This window comes from Aythya fuligula, chromosome 5, assembly GCF_009819795.1.
Source record: "Aythya fuligula isolate bAytFul2 chromosome 5, bAytFul2.pri, whole genome shotgun sequence".
Lineage (NCBI taxonomy): Eukaryota > Metazoa > Chordata > Aves > Anseriformes > Anatidae > Aythya > Aythya fuligula.
The window spans coordinates 58,292,714-58,308,258 of record NC_045563.1 but is presented as its reverse complement, the minus strand read 5'-3'; the positions used below and the strand labels follow the sequence as shown (position 1 = coordinate 58,308,258).

The window sequence follows — 15,545 nt, the reverse complement described above, 5'->3', positions numbered from 1 at the left end:
CAAATTCTCAAAGTTAGCTTTAGGAGGGGGGTGAGCCTGTTTTTGTTGTTGGCATTACTGCCACGGTTGTATATGCAAGCTTTTTGTCCTGCCACCATTTTTTGAAGCAGCTTTCTAATTGAAACTCCTCGCTCTATACGGTATCCTCAGTATAGGAAACCCGCTATTTTAAAAACAGTTCTGCAAGAAAGAATTCTCAATGAGTGGTCTGACAAATGCTACTGTCGATATTCTGGTATTTTTTTGGCAATGCTAATATGTGAATCCTGCATGTGCGTAACCTGAAAGGCTGGTGAAATTACTGTGCACTTGCATGTGGAAAGCAGAAGGGAGAAGGAAAAACCGCATCAGCTAAAAGTACCTAATTCAGCAAGACACTTAAGCTTGGACTTGAGCCTTTCTTGAATTCTGCCAACTAAAGAAGAATTCTAGGAGTATCAAGGAGAGAAATGTTGACAATCTGGCTGGCTGGATTGTGCTGGAGTGCAGCTGGCCAAAAATAACCTGGAAAGTGTATAGCAGCTGTTAACATACTATGGAGAAGGCAATAGCAGTCATGAACAGGTCTGGGTCATAGTGAGACTTATCATCATAGTGAGCCTTCTTTGTCAATCATTTACCAGGTAGAATATTCTAAGACAGCTCAAACTATTTCTGAGTTTATTTGAAATTCAGCAATTTGATTTTTGCTCATACACTATTTTCTGTAATTATCAAGACAGCCCGCTTCAGCATTTCTGGAGTTCTTGGAGGCCCAGATTAACAGGGGAGACAGCTGTTCACAAAATCACAGAAAACAAGATAACAATGACTCTGGCCTTCTGTTTGAAAGTTGAACCATGAGGGCACCCTGCATGGGACATGAGGAGGGGTTTTAGAATACTCCTCTGATTGAGCTGCAGCAAGAATTGTGTTTGGGTCTCCTATATCTCAGGGAACAGTCTCACAATTGGTTTACTCAAGTTCTGTGGAGAATTTCTGCCTGCTACGTTTACTAAAGATGTTCTATCACAGTGAAATGATATTTAGAGGGGGAGGAAGTATCTCTGAAAGCTGGTGGTAAAAATACTTCATTGGGATGATATGCTTTTAGCACCTGCATACTAGAACCTTTGTGTTCAGCAGTCCCAGAGACCTATGTGCAGCGTGTAAAGTAAGTAGCAGAAGTGTAAAGTTAAGCCTGCTGGGAGTATATAAAAATATACCTCTGTGCTGCTATTTTTCTCATGCCATGTGTGCTCATACATGATGGCAGGAGCGTCAAGCCACAGGATCAGAATTAATGGAAGTTTGCAGATCCTCCTTATTCCAACAATATAAGTGGGTGTTTATTTATGCTGGTGCTGTTTGGATGCTTCAGACCCAGACACTGGAAGAGGGGGTTACAAAGGGACTGTGTGTGGCAGCCTGATTAATGACTTTCTGTAACGTGTAGCCATGAAGCTGGGAGGAGCAGTTAGAGTAACTAGTACAAAAAAATCCAGAATTTTGCAAATACAGAAATAGCTGATGTCATCCACCCTTCTAAAAGGTGTTGGAATATAAGAATAGTTTTTTTCTCTCTATTCAGGTGTGAAACCCTTCCAGTGTAAAACCTGTCAGAGAAAGTTCTCCAGATCTGATCATCTGAAGACTCATACCAGGACTCATACAGGTAAAACAAGTGCGTAAACCTTTATTCACATTTATATTTCATTATTTATTAATTTTTAAACAATGTTGTTGTAAATTACATGATTAGAAAGTCTCTTAACCAGGGATGAAATATTCAGAACATCAGAAATCATTTCAGAGTATGCTGATTAACCAGTGTGACAACATCCCCTAAATATCACAGTCACATTTCACAGTGGGCTTTAGGTGATTTTTGAAACTACGCTTTCTTTTGTCATGTTTAAGGAAATTTCAGCTTGGTAAAATATATTTTGTCAGCTATAGCGAAACAAACATTATGGTCTCAGCCCACAAATGTCAACTTGATCTATTGCCTTGACTGAAAAAACCTACAAGACAGAAACTTTAATTCTAGCTTCAGCTGAAGGTCTGTAATCTAAAGTATTCATGCCTACTCATGCTTCTCCTAAGTGTCAGTTGAGCCTAATGCAGGATAGCACGGCAAAGCTCTTGCTGTTGCTGCTTGTACTGTAATCTCTCCAGAAGATAAAAGGAGTGCCTTTTGCAAACTCACACTGACAGATGCTGAAGTAAAAGCTTACTCAAATATTCGAGGACCTTTTTGTAGAAACTATGATATTTCACATGAATACAGGGGGAAAAAATAGCAGGCATTTTGGTCTACTTTGTCCTCACATAAGTGTAAACACCATTAAGAGGCAACTTCAGCAACCTCTATATTTTAGTTTTAAGGTTTAGAATTATTCTTATGAAGTGACATTTTATGTTCCCTTCCACTACATATGCCATATTTTTATGAAGTGATTGTTTACCAAGTGCTTTGTCATGTTACTAGATGTCACAGTGTTTTCTACACCAGGGCTAACCTTTTTAAATTCAGTCTCTCTACTGGTGGACAAGGAGCCAGAAAATCCTTTTTTTCTTCTGCTAAGGATTCTTTCTTCTTTTTTGGACCATAAAAATACCTATTAAAGACTTTCAAGTATAAAAAAGAAATTTTAATAAAGAGAATGATTCACCTAAGAATAACGGCATTTCCTGTGGCACCGGCCAGATAAATGCTTCAAGCAGTGATGATATCTGCACTGGCAATCTATAAATGGCAAAGGGCATGGCTGTGTTGCTGGTTATCCCTGGCATTTCACACTGAGCTGCAGGATCTGGTTCTGGTGCGTGCGTATGAAGCAAGATATTTTCATTATCACCAAGAGGTAACATTCTGGTAGAGACAAAATGGCAAGTGGTTGCCACATGTTAGCAAATTAGGAAAAACTATATTCTCCTTCACATTTCACTGCTAAGTGATCTGATAATTCATGGAAAGACTCCGTGATCTGCTGACTTCAGTAATTTTTTTTACCCCAGATCAGCTAAATCAGTGAATAATTACTCTCTTTTTTCTAGTGAAACTAATCTCCCTGTTCTAGTTCTTTTTTGCCCCATGTGATCCAAGCCCACCCTGCCCTCGTTGCTGAAAGCAGCCTCACTTGAGTGCTGATTACCTCATAGCACAGACCTTTGCCTGGGCTCGCTGCCTGCCACTGGCTCAGGTTTTGCGGGGGCTCTCAGCTCAGCTGCCTGCTGCTGTTGACGATGCTCCTTTGACTGTTAAATATACATATCCTGAGAGGAATGAGCATGAGTGATAGTTGGGGATTTTTTGTGTCCATCCTGCCCTCTAGCTTCATTCCTTTCTATTTCGTCCCCTAAATTTTGCAAGAAAACACTTAGTTCAGTTTAACTTGTTCCATGTAAAGTCTTGGTGAAGGGAAGTGTAGGTAACTTTCATCTCTTGTGGCTTATTTGTAAAGCAACTGTTAAACTATTTGGTAGGCTACAAATTCAAGGCCTCTTGTCTACTTTTAGCAATTGAAATGTTATTTCTGATGCCTATATAGTGAAGTTATGTAAGATAATCTGTGCCCAGCACTGAATTAATAGAGCGCTGCCCCCTGTCATGAGTGGACAATTGAAATTGCTTGTGAAACAGCAAAACTCTGCTGCTTTTAGTGTGGTAGTTCAGTGAAAAGTTTGCCAGTAATACATAGCTCGCATCAGTTCACAGGATGGTTCTGTTAATGCTGCTGAGATGTAAGATGACCACTTTATACAGTCTGTGATTTTTATCAGTAGCTCTGACCAGACCAGCTTTGTCCCATACTGTTTTATGCACTCATGTGAGATGGTTGATGCTTTTGCCAGCATGTATGTTAACTGGATAAAGTAGATTTTAAGTTGATTTCCCTGCTTTATATAATCTGTTTATTGCATGGGATTTTGCAAACAGAAATACACAGCATTTATGCCAATGCCAGATTCGCTTTTGCCTGAATTTGGATGTTTGTGAAATGTGCAAAGTGTGAGGCAAAGAAGAAAAGAAGATGTTTGGGTGACCTCGTGTCTTGAGTTGGAGAGTACGAGGTACATAGACAGCATGGAAGAGTCCAGAGCTGAACCTACTGTAAAATACTGCATCTGTCTGGGGCAGTGGAGGGGAAGAAAATGCAAGTCTAAAAGAAACCCGAGTCAGTGGGCACTGCTTTGAGCTAATGAAAGCATTCCATCAGCATTCCTGCGGCATCAGACACACAGCCTGAAATTCCTCTTAAATATCATAGAAAATAGAGAGACCAGATTAAACTGTAAAGAGGTGATGGCATTTCTTGTTAAAATTGTATCTGCTTTGTTTGGGGTCATTTTTAGTGAATGGGCAGCCTGCTCTAAGGAACCTGCTTTGGCAGGGGGGGGTTGGATCTGATGATCTTTTGAGGTCCCTTCCAATCCCTTCAATTCTGTGATTCTGTGAATTATTATTATACCTGTAAGAATGTTAGAAAAATACTGAATATTGGGGCCTTTAAAATCTCCCATAGATGTGAATATGTGAATCTACTTTATTTAGACAGTACTGGGAAACTTTCAGTCAGGGTCAGCAAACTTCACGTTGACTGCTGTTGCTTCTGCCATATTCCTTTACACTCACCGGTTTCAAAGATCTCTGGACAAGATTCATTGAACTTGCAGGAAAAACTCTCCTTGACTTGAGGTCGAGCTCTAAGTAGTCACTGACAATTCTCACAGTGAGTAACAGCACGTCTGCAGCACAGTCAGAGGTTCAACTGAAGCTTGTGTGAATGCCAGAGTTACTCTTAAACTAGTTTGTCCAAGAACTGAGAGTAGCATAAACATGGCAATGGGGTGTTCAGCAAAGTCCTGTCTTCAGGAACGATCCACTGCAAAATGCTCTACATCACGTGGAAAGGCTGTTGGTAAACATCAGCTGGGGGAGAAGTAAGCAAGCACTGAGTGCTGATGTGAGCAGTAAATGAGGGCACTCCCACACCCTCTCAGGATGTCCCAGGATGCTTCTCCTCCTGCCAGGAGATCTGCCTAGCTCCTCACAGCCCCGCAGAAAGAAAAGAAATAGCAGTGTCCCAGGCAAGCCGTATACCCAGTTAATAACAGGGTGTTTTGTTAACAGGTGAAAAGCCTTTCAGTTGCCGGTGGCCCAGCTGTCAAAAAAAATTTGCCAGGTCTGATGAATTAGTTCGTCATCACAACATGCACCAGAGGAACATGACTAAACTGCAGTTGGCCCTTTAGACAGTTCAAACAAGTGAATAAACCAGATGGGACACTATGAGCTACTGCAAACTTTATCAGCCATCTTCGATCACCTCTGTCAGAAAGCTGCAGCTGTCTTCGCATCCCATATGACACAAGTTAACTAAACCGTAGGATTCTGCTCAGCTTTGTCTTCCATTTGGACTTACAAAATTTCTTATTCAAAAAGTTCGGAAGATTTCTATTTGTAATTTTGTTAAAAAGTGAGCAAGATTGCCGCAGTTTCAAGATTACTCTAACCTATGCTTACCTTCCATGGGTGTTTGCAGTTTTCTGTTTTTATTTTCGCTTGAACTTTTCTAGGTACATTTTATTCTACCTTTTTAAGTCCAGCAGCAGGTAGGGTGATTAGTCCCTGTTGAAGGTAAGCTTTATGCTTACTACTTTTGTGCATATCCTGACGTTTCCAAGTGCTAGTACAGTTATCCTCACCAGATGAGACAGAACAATCACCTGAGATACTTTCGGTAAGCTTTGTACTCATACTGCCAAAGGGCAAGCTTTTAAGGATGGAAGCAATGCTTCTGAATTTCACAAATCAAACCTTTTTTTTTTTTTTTTTAAGAAATTATTTCTAGAGCAGTTAAAGCTAGATGAACCAGAACCTCTGTTCAGAAAATAAGAATCTTACCATTAAGTTAACTTGTTTTTTAAATAATCACATAATTGATCCCTCCAAACTGTTTTGTTTGTCAAATAACTCTCTTTCCCTCCACGCCCCCCCGCCCCCCCCCTTTTAATGTATTGGTTTAAATTTATTCCATCATGCGATGCATAGATCTCCTCTACACAAAAGTGATTCCAATCATTGTAGACATTTGGGATTTGTTTACAATGTAAAGCCACGCTGGTTATGTGGCTAGCAAGCTGTATAAACTTAAAACTGAACTTTTAATGGGGCTGGTCCAGGATCTCCATTAACAGATTACTCTTAAGATAAGTAACTTAAAAAGACTCTTTGTCAAGTATATGTGAAAAAGACATTATTAGTGTAAGGAAATATATTGTTTCAGGGTTTTGGGAGGAGGGGTTTATTATTTACTTTTAATTGCTTGAAATTGTGTGTATATATATATCTGATAATGTATTGCTCTTAGACATCTAAAATTAGAAAGTGTATAAATATTAGATGCATCACTGTTCTGATGTTGTTGCTGTTACAAACTATTGATAACACTAAGAATGTAACCTGCATTTTTCACTGAGCTTTCAATTAAAGCCCATTCAAAGAGAAACAAATGAGAGTCCAACAGATGTCTTGTTTCATGTCTGGTATTAAATTTCAAATGCCCTGTCCAATAGTATCCATTTTTTTTTTTTGTATATAAAGGTACCACCAGCACTGATGACCACTAGTTAACCTGTCCAGGTCTTGACCACAATTTATCCATCTCACTTGGGAATCATACTGGCAGCAGAAAACAGTGTCGAGTTTCATATTGTGCTATAACACAGTTGCTTCAATCGTTCGTCTTCTTACAAAAATATTCCTTTTCTTTAGATCTATAAGATTTGTATAAAGACTTTATAGAACAGTACAGTCCAGTTTATAAATAGAAGTATTGGCCTTCTGCAGAACTGTGCTGAAACCGTAAGCACAGATAACTTCTTAGATTACGATGTCATACGGGGACTTTTAAGTAAAAGTTAACTTAGAGTTGAGGTGGCTTAAATCAGTTCAGCAGGTTGAAAAAGACAGTCTTTCGTAGATGATGAAGTGTGAAAATGAAGATAAAAATAAATTATTGTTTCTTTGTCATACTGCCTGCTTTTCTTTGGAAGTAAGTACAGCCTGCCTGAGTGCCCTTCGACCTTGCAAAATATTTGTATCTCTTTAGCAAAAATCTTTAATGTATCTTGCCAAGCTTTTTTCTCTAATGTACACAATGGAGTTCTATGATGGGTTGAGCTTTCTCTCTTAAAGTGCAGCTGCATCGTCAAGAAAACTCAACAGTTAATTCTTCAAGTCCTCTTTTTCGCTTGGGTATTGCATCACTGTTAATTACTGTTGGGGTACTGTGACTCATTTGTATCAGTCAACTTTATCTTTTGCTGCCAAAAGACAGCATCTCTCTGGAGAAACTCATAACAAGTGTGGCAAACATCAAATATTTGGAGTGAATGGTGTGTATAAAACTGCTCAGAATTAAAAAATAAAGCAACTCCTCCTGCTTTCTTGAGAGAAAAGTTCAGTCGTAAAAACAATGTCTTCTGATTTACCCAGCAATGTTCTGCAACTACAAAACAATGTTTTTCAGCCTGCACCCAAAATAGAGAGCTGTCAGAAATGTTTATACTAAAAGCCAAAAAAAGAAAAATCAACCTCCAGTTGTGCCTGCATTAGTCAAACATAAATAAAACTATCTTTTGTGAAATATAACCAAAACTCTGCTGCAGCACAGGCCAGACTTCCAATGACCTGTAAATAAGTACATCCATAGTTGTGCTGCTTGGTGAATAGCACGCCAAATAATAATGGTAGATGGCTACAAAAATGAAGTATGGGGTGATGAGTGACAGAGTATGTCCTCTGGTTTTTGCTGTCGCCCCTTTTTCAATGAAAGTACTTACTGCTACTCTATTGTTTGATGCTCATTATGTCTTCCAACACTCTGAGTACAGTGAAGACAAAGGTAAATGTTTACATGATTTTTTTTTATTGTTATTCCTAGTCATTTTGCAGTCTTTGTTGTGAGAGGCATTTTATGTCTCTCCCTCTCATTTCCCCGTTTCCAAGATTCTATCAGCAAGGTAAGCCACCTTTATTGAAGTGCTGCACTACATGAATTTCTCAGAAGCAGCCCCCAGATGCTGGTTCTTGCAGCATGCAATTCCTCATTTTGCAGCCAGCAGAAAGTGCTCGGCAGGCCGGGTTTCTGTGAGCTTGACCTCCGTATGAAAGACGAGGGGGCTGCACTTCATTATATCTTACAAGTATCCTTAACTCTCTGGAAAATTTTCAATTCCACAATTAATTGAAAAAATCTTTTTTATGCCTCTGGCCTGTGTTCGTAAACTGCAAATAGTGACTGATGCTCTTTTGGCTGATGGTTAATGTCTTGCTGTGACTGACATACTTTTCCTGTTCTGTAGCTTCCCTCACCCCCAGAATACAGAGTGTTAGTGGCATTGGTAACACGTGTACTTTGCCTTGTCACTTCGTGATGTACAGTATGTGTTGGGTAGGAAAGGGAACGTTCTCTCTCTTCTCTCTGATGTTGTCAGCTGAGATTCAAGGATTCCCTTGCACTGATTTTTTTCAAGGAAGGTGAGTCCAGCCAAGTGTCCCTTCTGCTTGATAAACACCTGAGACCTAACGTGCCTAGACTGTAGCCACATGGCCACACTTCTGGTGCACGTCAGATTCTTTAGGGCACAGACTGTGTTGGCCAAGCAGGAGGTGCAGAGTCGTTATCTGGCTGCAATTAGGCAGCCAACGTGAAGGCAGTCCTAGCCTCCTGACATTCCTGTGAGGGAAGTGGGGGACTAGCAGAGAAGTAGCTCTTTGTTTCTCTCTCCGTGATGGGTTAGGCAACTCATTCATTTTAGTTGCCACTCCAACCAGGCCTATCTGTTTCAGGATGTCAGTAGGATTCATTTCACTGCTCCAGCAACCAACTGTACAGCAACTGAGAACAGGTCCTGAAGATGAAGGTGGGTGCTTTAAACGAGTGTTTCTTCCTCCTTCCCCTTCTCCAAACAGGCACTGAGAAAACCCTATCACACGCAGCGTTTTCCAATCAGCAGTGTGACCTGACAGCAAATCCAGCACGGTAAGCACGCTGCTCCCTGCTCCTTGTCCAAAAGCGCGACAAGCCTTTGGGGTGGACGGAGGGGCCCAGAGATGCCTGCAGCTCCACACCTCGGAGCTGGCAGCCTCTGGCGTGAGGAGGGCACCTGAAGGCAACCAGGTGGCAGAGGTGTGCTGCCAGAGGACATGCAAAGGTTGTGCTGCTCGTTCCTGCTCGAGCCCTGTTTGTACCTTCCCCTTGGGCTTTTGAGCTGGAGAATTCCTCCTCACTTCAGGAAAGTGCCCCCCTCCCCCAATTAACAAAAAGGTAATTAAAGGCAGTGTATGCAGTTCAGAATGGCAGTAGTGGATGAGAAAGGCCAGCTGCAATATTTGGGAAGATCCAATAAAAGCTTCATGGGGATCCTTTTAGCTATTGGAAGTCCTGATGACACGAAGGAGCCTAGTGAAAATGAAGACCTGGTCACAAGAGCAATGAGTTTTTTTTAAAAAAAAAACAAAACACACAAAACCCAAGCCCAAATCCAACCCCACTGACACCATTCTAAAAATTAGACAATTAAGAGTAAAACCAGGAATGTAGCCAGAACTATTCCACCTCAAATAATAAACACAAGGATAAGTTGCCAAGTGAGGTCAAAGAAGCAAATGGTAAAGTGAGTTTAAGAGACAGCTAGACACTTTTATGGGGAGAGAGGGGATTGAAGGATACAGTGACAAAACCGGGGGTAGAGCTGAGATAAACTCGGAGGACAGGCACGGTGGGCCAATAGCCTCGGAGAGCTCTGAGCCCCCAGCGCCCAGTGGAGGAGCCGAGCGGCTATTGGCATTCTGGGGAGACTTTCCAGGGCTGTCAGCAGCGTCCTGTGTGGGACAAAGGGGAACTGTCAGAGCGGTCTGAAAGGAAGATGAGCCTGGCAGGTAGAAACGGGTGAGCTCTCAGGTGCACCAGTTCTAACTGCTGCCCTTGGTTTTACTGGTGAGATGCCCCAACAGACTTGCTAAAAAGCAGATTTTTGAAGAACTTCTACCCAAACAGCTTGTCTTCTAGCAAGTTACCAGCACAGAGCACACAGACATCAAAAAAAAACAAAACAAAACAAAAAAAAACTTTTTTTCCTCGTTTTTCATGAGAAACTATTTGTAGGAAATAAAATAGGAAAGAACAGGGTTGGTTGGAATATGATTTAAATGAGGCAACGACAAATACACAGAGATGATGTTCTTCTGTGCTTGTACTGTGCTTTGCATACTTTGATGTTGTCAGCACAGCCTGCGTTGATTCCCATAAAAAATACTGGCAGAACTTCTGCAGCTTCAAATAGCAGCATGATGAAACCTGGTTTTAAGTGCTCAGTTTGGCCATCGACTGGGTGATCTTTAGTTCCTTCCAACTCAAACCATCTCTGCACTGACGAGCACATTTGGCTCTACCACCACAGTGGGGTTCTTAAATAATGGTGGTGAGGTGACCGAGAGCACCATGGCCACTGGAAGCAAGTCAGAGCATCCAGTAAATGAAGTCTGGTTTTCCATATAGAGTGAAATCCAACCAGCCATGCCAGCTTTGAGACCCCATTGAGGATGGTCTGAAGGGTGGCATTCTTCTAGAAGCCACATGTAACATGGGCAGGTCTTGGGCCGGCAACTGTAGGGACACAGGAGGACGCTGCCCCAAAGAGGCTGCAAGCAATAGGTACGGTGTTAAAATGCAAGCGTTCAAAGGCACTGAAAATCTTGAATGAGAAAGTACAGTCCCAGGCAGGGCTTTTTTTTTACTCCTGATGACTAAATGCATATCCCACAGGTGTAAATATAATTTACTAGCATCACTGTTTTTTTTTTTTTTTTTTTTTTTTTTTGTGTGTGAAATGGGGTACTTTTGTTCTGAGGAACTCTTGCAGAGCCAAGATCTTAAGCTGCAAAAATAAGCTGAGCAGTAGTGGAAAGACCTGTCAGATCATCCTGGCTTGAATGGCTAGATAAATCTAACATAAAACTAGGTGCCTTTCCCCAGCATCAAAAATGCCCTTTTGGTGCAAGAGGATTTAAAAAAACACACAGGGCACACCTTAGTATAGTGGTGCAGGAGAGAAATATGAATGTATTTATTTTCAGGCTGTTTCTTTTTATGGCTCATTCACATCTGAGTCATGCCCCAGAACTCCCTTTTATTTGAATGTGATGTTGAAAAATATAACCGGAAAAAAAAAAAAAAAAAAGTAACTTCATTGTGCGGAAAAAATCCTGCCCAAGAGTTGTGTGTCCTTGTGCATGTACTCTACTAGTACAATAATCACATCTGCCTAATGTTCCCTCTTGGGAAGGTCTCTGACATTTTTAACCATGTAACTGAGGTTTTTATGTTAAGTTATGGGCCTAGCGACACAGCAAAGGTACATTGTAAAGGCAAATAAAGAGGTTTTTATCTACTGTGTGCTAAGAAAGTCAGTTCAACAAAGAACTATAGACTAGAAAGCTTTTTCGCTTTCAGACACTAGGTGGCTTGTCCTCGAAGTTTTGTTTGCTTGTACGACAGCCACATTTCTGGGAACAGTGTGGCCAAGCCACCCACTGCAGCTGAAGGAATTTCCTAATTTGCAACAGAAAGTTACCGTGCTTGCAAAGCAGCACTCAGAGCTGCAGAATATCATGTCACACAACTCAAAATGTATTGCAGCAGCCTGCAGAGGTTATCATTACAGCATGTATCCAACTGGACCTGGGTAGCTATTGAGAATCACTGAGTTTTCAGATCTGGTTGCTGTTTGTCCCTCGTATTGCCTGGTCTTCTTCAAAGGCCAAGATCCTACCGTCCTTGAGGTTGCCTAGAATGATGCTTCATGCCCTGAAGAGGTGTTCACTGTAAATCACTCACTGCTCATTACCTCGGAAGTGTGGAGATGTGTGTTTCTTTCTATTATTGCAAAGAAGAATTAACAGAGAATCAAAGAAAGGAAAGACCACGTGGCAGCAGGATTTGAATTGCCTGCCACAGATATTGCCCTGCCGAAAGCCCACTGGACTGCTTGAAATATGGATCTCAAATTAGTGCTTGCACTGCTGTGGAATGAATGAGACCTTCTAGCGACTGAGCTGCTTCCTCTGCCTGCTCGGAGCTGCAGGGCTTCAGCACGGCTTGCTGCAGGCTTCCTTTTATGAAGGCAGCCCAGGGAGGATGAACTGCAGTTTGCAATACTGAAGGTCATCACGCAGGACAAACAACCTAACGACAGTCCAATATTTCTTAGCTGTGTAAATTCCTGGTGTCTGCTTCAGGCAGAATCCAAACACTTGTGTCAATTCTGTACCATGCCCCAGACTGCCAAAAAACATTAATATAAGCATATTTATCTGGGCTGCAGTGTGTTACAAGAATTCATTAGGACAATATGTGATATGGTGCTGAAACAGAAGGCTGGGTTTCTCTGGCCAGAGATGAGGAAGTCTAGTCCCTGCTGAACTTTTACTACTGATAAAGACAATGTCTGCTGGCAGCATTCATTTTTTACTAGGCCATCTGCATCTAGTCAAGGATAACTTGACTTTCTGAAAAAGCCATTCATCAGAATCAACCCTGTACAACTTTCTCTTGATGAGTAAAGCAACACAAAGAAAGACCAAGATGGTTAATAAACTTCTTTGGGAGCAAAAGGTCAATGCTGGTGTAAACAAAGCAGTGTCATAGTACTATACAGAAGCATTGAAGTTTCCTGTGTGTTTATATGGCCGATGCCCCATTTCTTTTTTATCAGTATTTGTTATCATTTATTTTGCTCTGCTTTAGCTGATCTATAAATCTTTATAACAGTGTTCTTTATTTTCTTAATTTTGTCATCTCTCTTATCAGCTTTTATCACCTGTTTGTGTCCAGTATGTTTGCTACTCTCTGCCTCTTGATGACTGCTCACGATAGGTTTTATTAACCCTTGAGTTCTCACACAGGCCTGGCAGTTCAGCCTGTCAGAAGCTCACTTTTTTTCTGAAGCTGAATCAAATTCCAAAGACATTCCCATCGTACATTTTACAAATCACTATGTATGCTAGAGGCAAAAAATTAACCCATGCCCTGGAGAGGAAATATTCCTGGCCCCACATCGTAGAGCCCAACACAGAGACTAGGCAGTAGCTGTGCATTTTTTCACTTCAGGCCCTTACCACTGTACTTCAGATCCATATTGGAGGGTCCTGGACTTGCACCCTGTGGGAGCTAACGAGCAGCTTATCCTGCCCTCCTGCTCTTTGGCTTTCATGCTTAGTGCCTGCGCATGTGGAGACACTGGACTGAAGCCCCCAGGCTCCCATCACGTAAATCTCTGATCATCCAACAAAACATTTTACTATGAGCCTAGGCTAAATTAAAGGTGGTCAGCTAGCAGGAGAATATTTCATAGCTACACTGACAAACATGAAGCACCTGATACCTTGATAATGTTATTTAGCTATTCAGTGATATTTGACTTAAAGCGGCAACTTTTAAAACCTCATATACAGGTAGGGTATATTTGCTTAGAGAACAAATATTTTCTTCAGCATTTCAGAGAGAGCTAACATTCCTCATGAAAGAATGTCAGCTAAAAAAGAGAAGGTTTTTTTTTTTCTTACTGAAGACTCTCTATAGTTCACCTATTTCCTTCGATTTGTTAGTGTTACTTTGTTTCAAGTAATTACATTGCAAAAAGCTTTGTACAGGCTAGATACCCAAAATCATATTAAAAAAATTGGACTGACCAAACCCAATTTTGGGGGGATAGCCTCAGCAAAAAGTACACTGTTCTTTTTAAGTGTTTACATCTTGAAATGTTTTGTTTAATAGAGACTTATGCAATGCAATTTCTAATGGCAACAGAGTATTTTTTGGAACTGGGTTCTGTAGGGAAACAAAAACCACTAAAGATTGAATTTCTCAATTAACTATGAATTTTGAGACCAGCCAGTTAAAACATTAATCTCCCTTGTTAATAAACGCAGTATAATGCAATACTCTAGAATCAACCTCTGCTGAATTTGCAGTCTTAAATTCTTACTTAGAAAACAGGAGAAACTCTCATGTTCCTGAAGTTCATAGGAAAAGAACGTCTACCTGACTAAAAATTTCTGGATTATGTTCAGAAAACACTGGATATTCCAATTGTAGTATTTCAGTTATTTCAAAGGTATTTGCAGAGGATGCTCTGGCACATTGATATCAAGACTTCAGTAAGGGCTACGTACTGGGATTGTGTTCTGTATAGCATATAGTTCAGCTGCATTCCAGAGTGTCTCCTGAGCCTGCTTTTTTGTTTGTTTGTTTGGGTTTTGTTTGTTTGTTTTTAAACTTCCCCTCTCTGCCTGGAATTAGTATTTAATGTAAGAAGACAGGGCTGAGCTAATTATGAGACTTAACTGAAATAATGGCTCAAAATGTGAACTCATTTAAGGAGCAATGTAGTGAATAGTCATGAAATGTATTACATTTTTTTAGTCAGGGGAAATTTTGTCATTGTGTGTTGTTTAACTTGGCCATTTTCTGGAAATAGCTAAGTACATTCCTGGCTCTTTTTACAGAGATCAATCTTTAAAAGGCAGGGTTATTGTATGTTTTAAATGTTTTTATTCAGACTTATACTAAACTTGGAAAAAAATCAAAAGTAATGCAGCCAGATTTTTCAATTCAGAAATCTAAGATTGCTGTGATTCAATTTTTAAAATTTTCTCTTGGATACCAGTGCATTTAAAATTCTGACCTTTTTGTGAAAGCATCAGTAACTGTTGAGAACAATTTTGCCTTCTAGTGGAAATGCTGCATTTCTGTACACTGTGCAGATTGCTTGAGCTGATTGGCATGAAATTCAATTTGCGTTAATCAGCCACAGGCAAGGGCAAAATGAAAAGACTGTGACCCACGAGGGTAGGATTTTAGGGTTATTTACAAAATTTTGCATCTGAGTAGTGTGGAAAACCAGCGGCTAATGTAGGGTATGTTCTGTCTGATTCATGAAGTGAATCACCCTAATCCAACCCGGTTGTCAGAAGAATTCAGGCCGCGTTCCTTGAGTGGGAGGCCCTTCAGCTGTGATTTGACAAAGAACATAGGGTGTGATAGTAAGGGAGAAATTGCCATGGTGAATAAAAATTAAAACATTTCAACCTGAGCAGGTGTATGTGGCTCAGCTCCCAACACCCAGCTAACTAACCACCAGTGGTGTCACTGCACTGAGTAAAGCCCCAACGAGTGCAGACCTGAGGGGCTCAGCTACCTCTGCACACTGTTGGCTATGGCACCTGTTACCTTTGACCAAGCAGCAACTAAAAGTTCCCCTCCCAAGTACTGCAGTCTGTTATTGGGTGGGAATTGAGCACTTTGGGGATTCTGAAAAAGGTGTCTTTGAGAGCATGGTTTTGACTTACATGAGGGAGCAATTGAAATCAGAGTTTGAAGCCTCCTTGTACAGGAAGGGCTGCAGAAATGTTATGTCTGTGAAAGACTGGGACTCCAGCCTTTCTGCTCAAAAAAAACCACAAACAAACAAACAAAACAAAACAAAACAAAAAA

General features: G+C 40.8%; 1 protein-coding gene across 2 annotated transcripts in view; it reads left to right on the top strand.

Moving 5' to 3' along the window:
- WT1 (WT1 transcription factor) overlaps positions 1 to 5,347 on the top strand; it is a 32,588-nt gene extending 27,241 nt beyond the window's left edge. The window contains exons 8-9 of one of the 2 annotated variants that reach the window (XM_032189171.1): positions 1,571 to 1,654; positions 5,117 to 5,347. In XM_032189171.1, the coding sequence (XP_032045062.1) occupies positions 1,571 to 1,654; positions 5,117 to 5,238 (206 nt within the window). In that variant the 3' untranslated portion in view covers positions 5,239 to 5,347. Of the gene's footprint in view, positions 1 to 1,570; positions 1,664 to 5,116 lie in introns of both variants that reach the window. The other variant, XM_032189170.1, reaches the window with a different exon arrangement.
- The last annotated feature ends 10,198 nt before the right edge of the window (positions 5,348 to 15,545 follow it).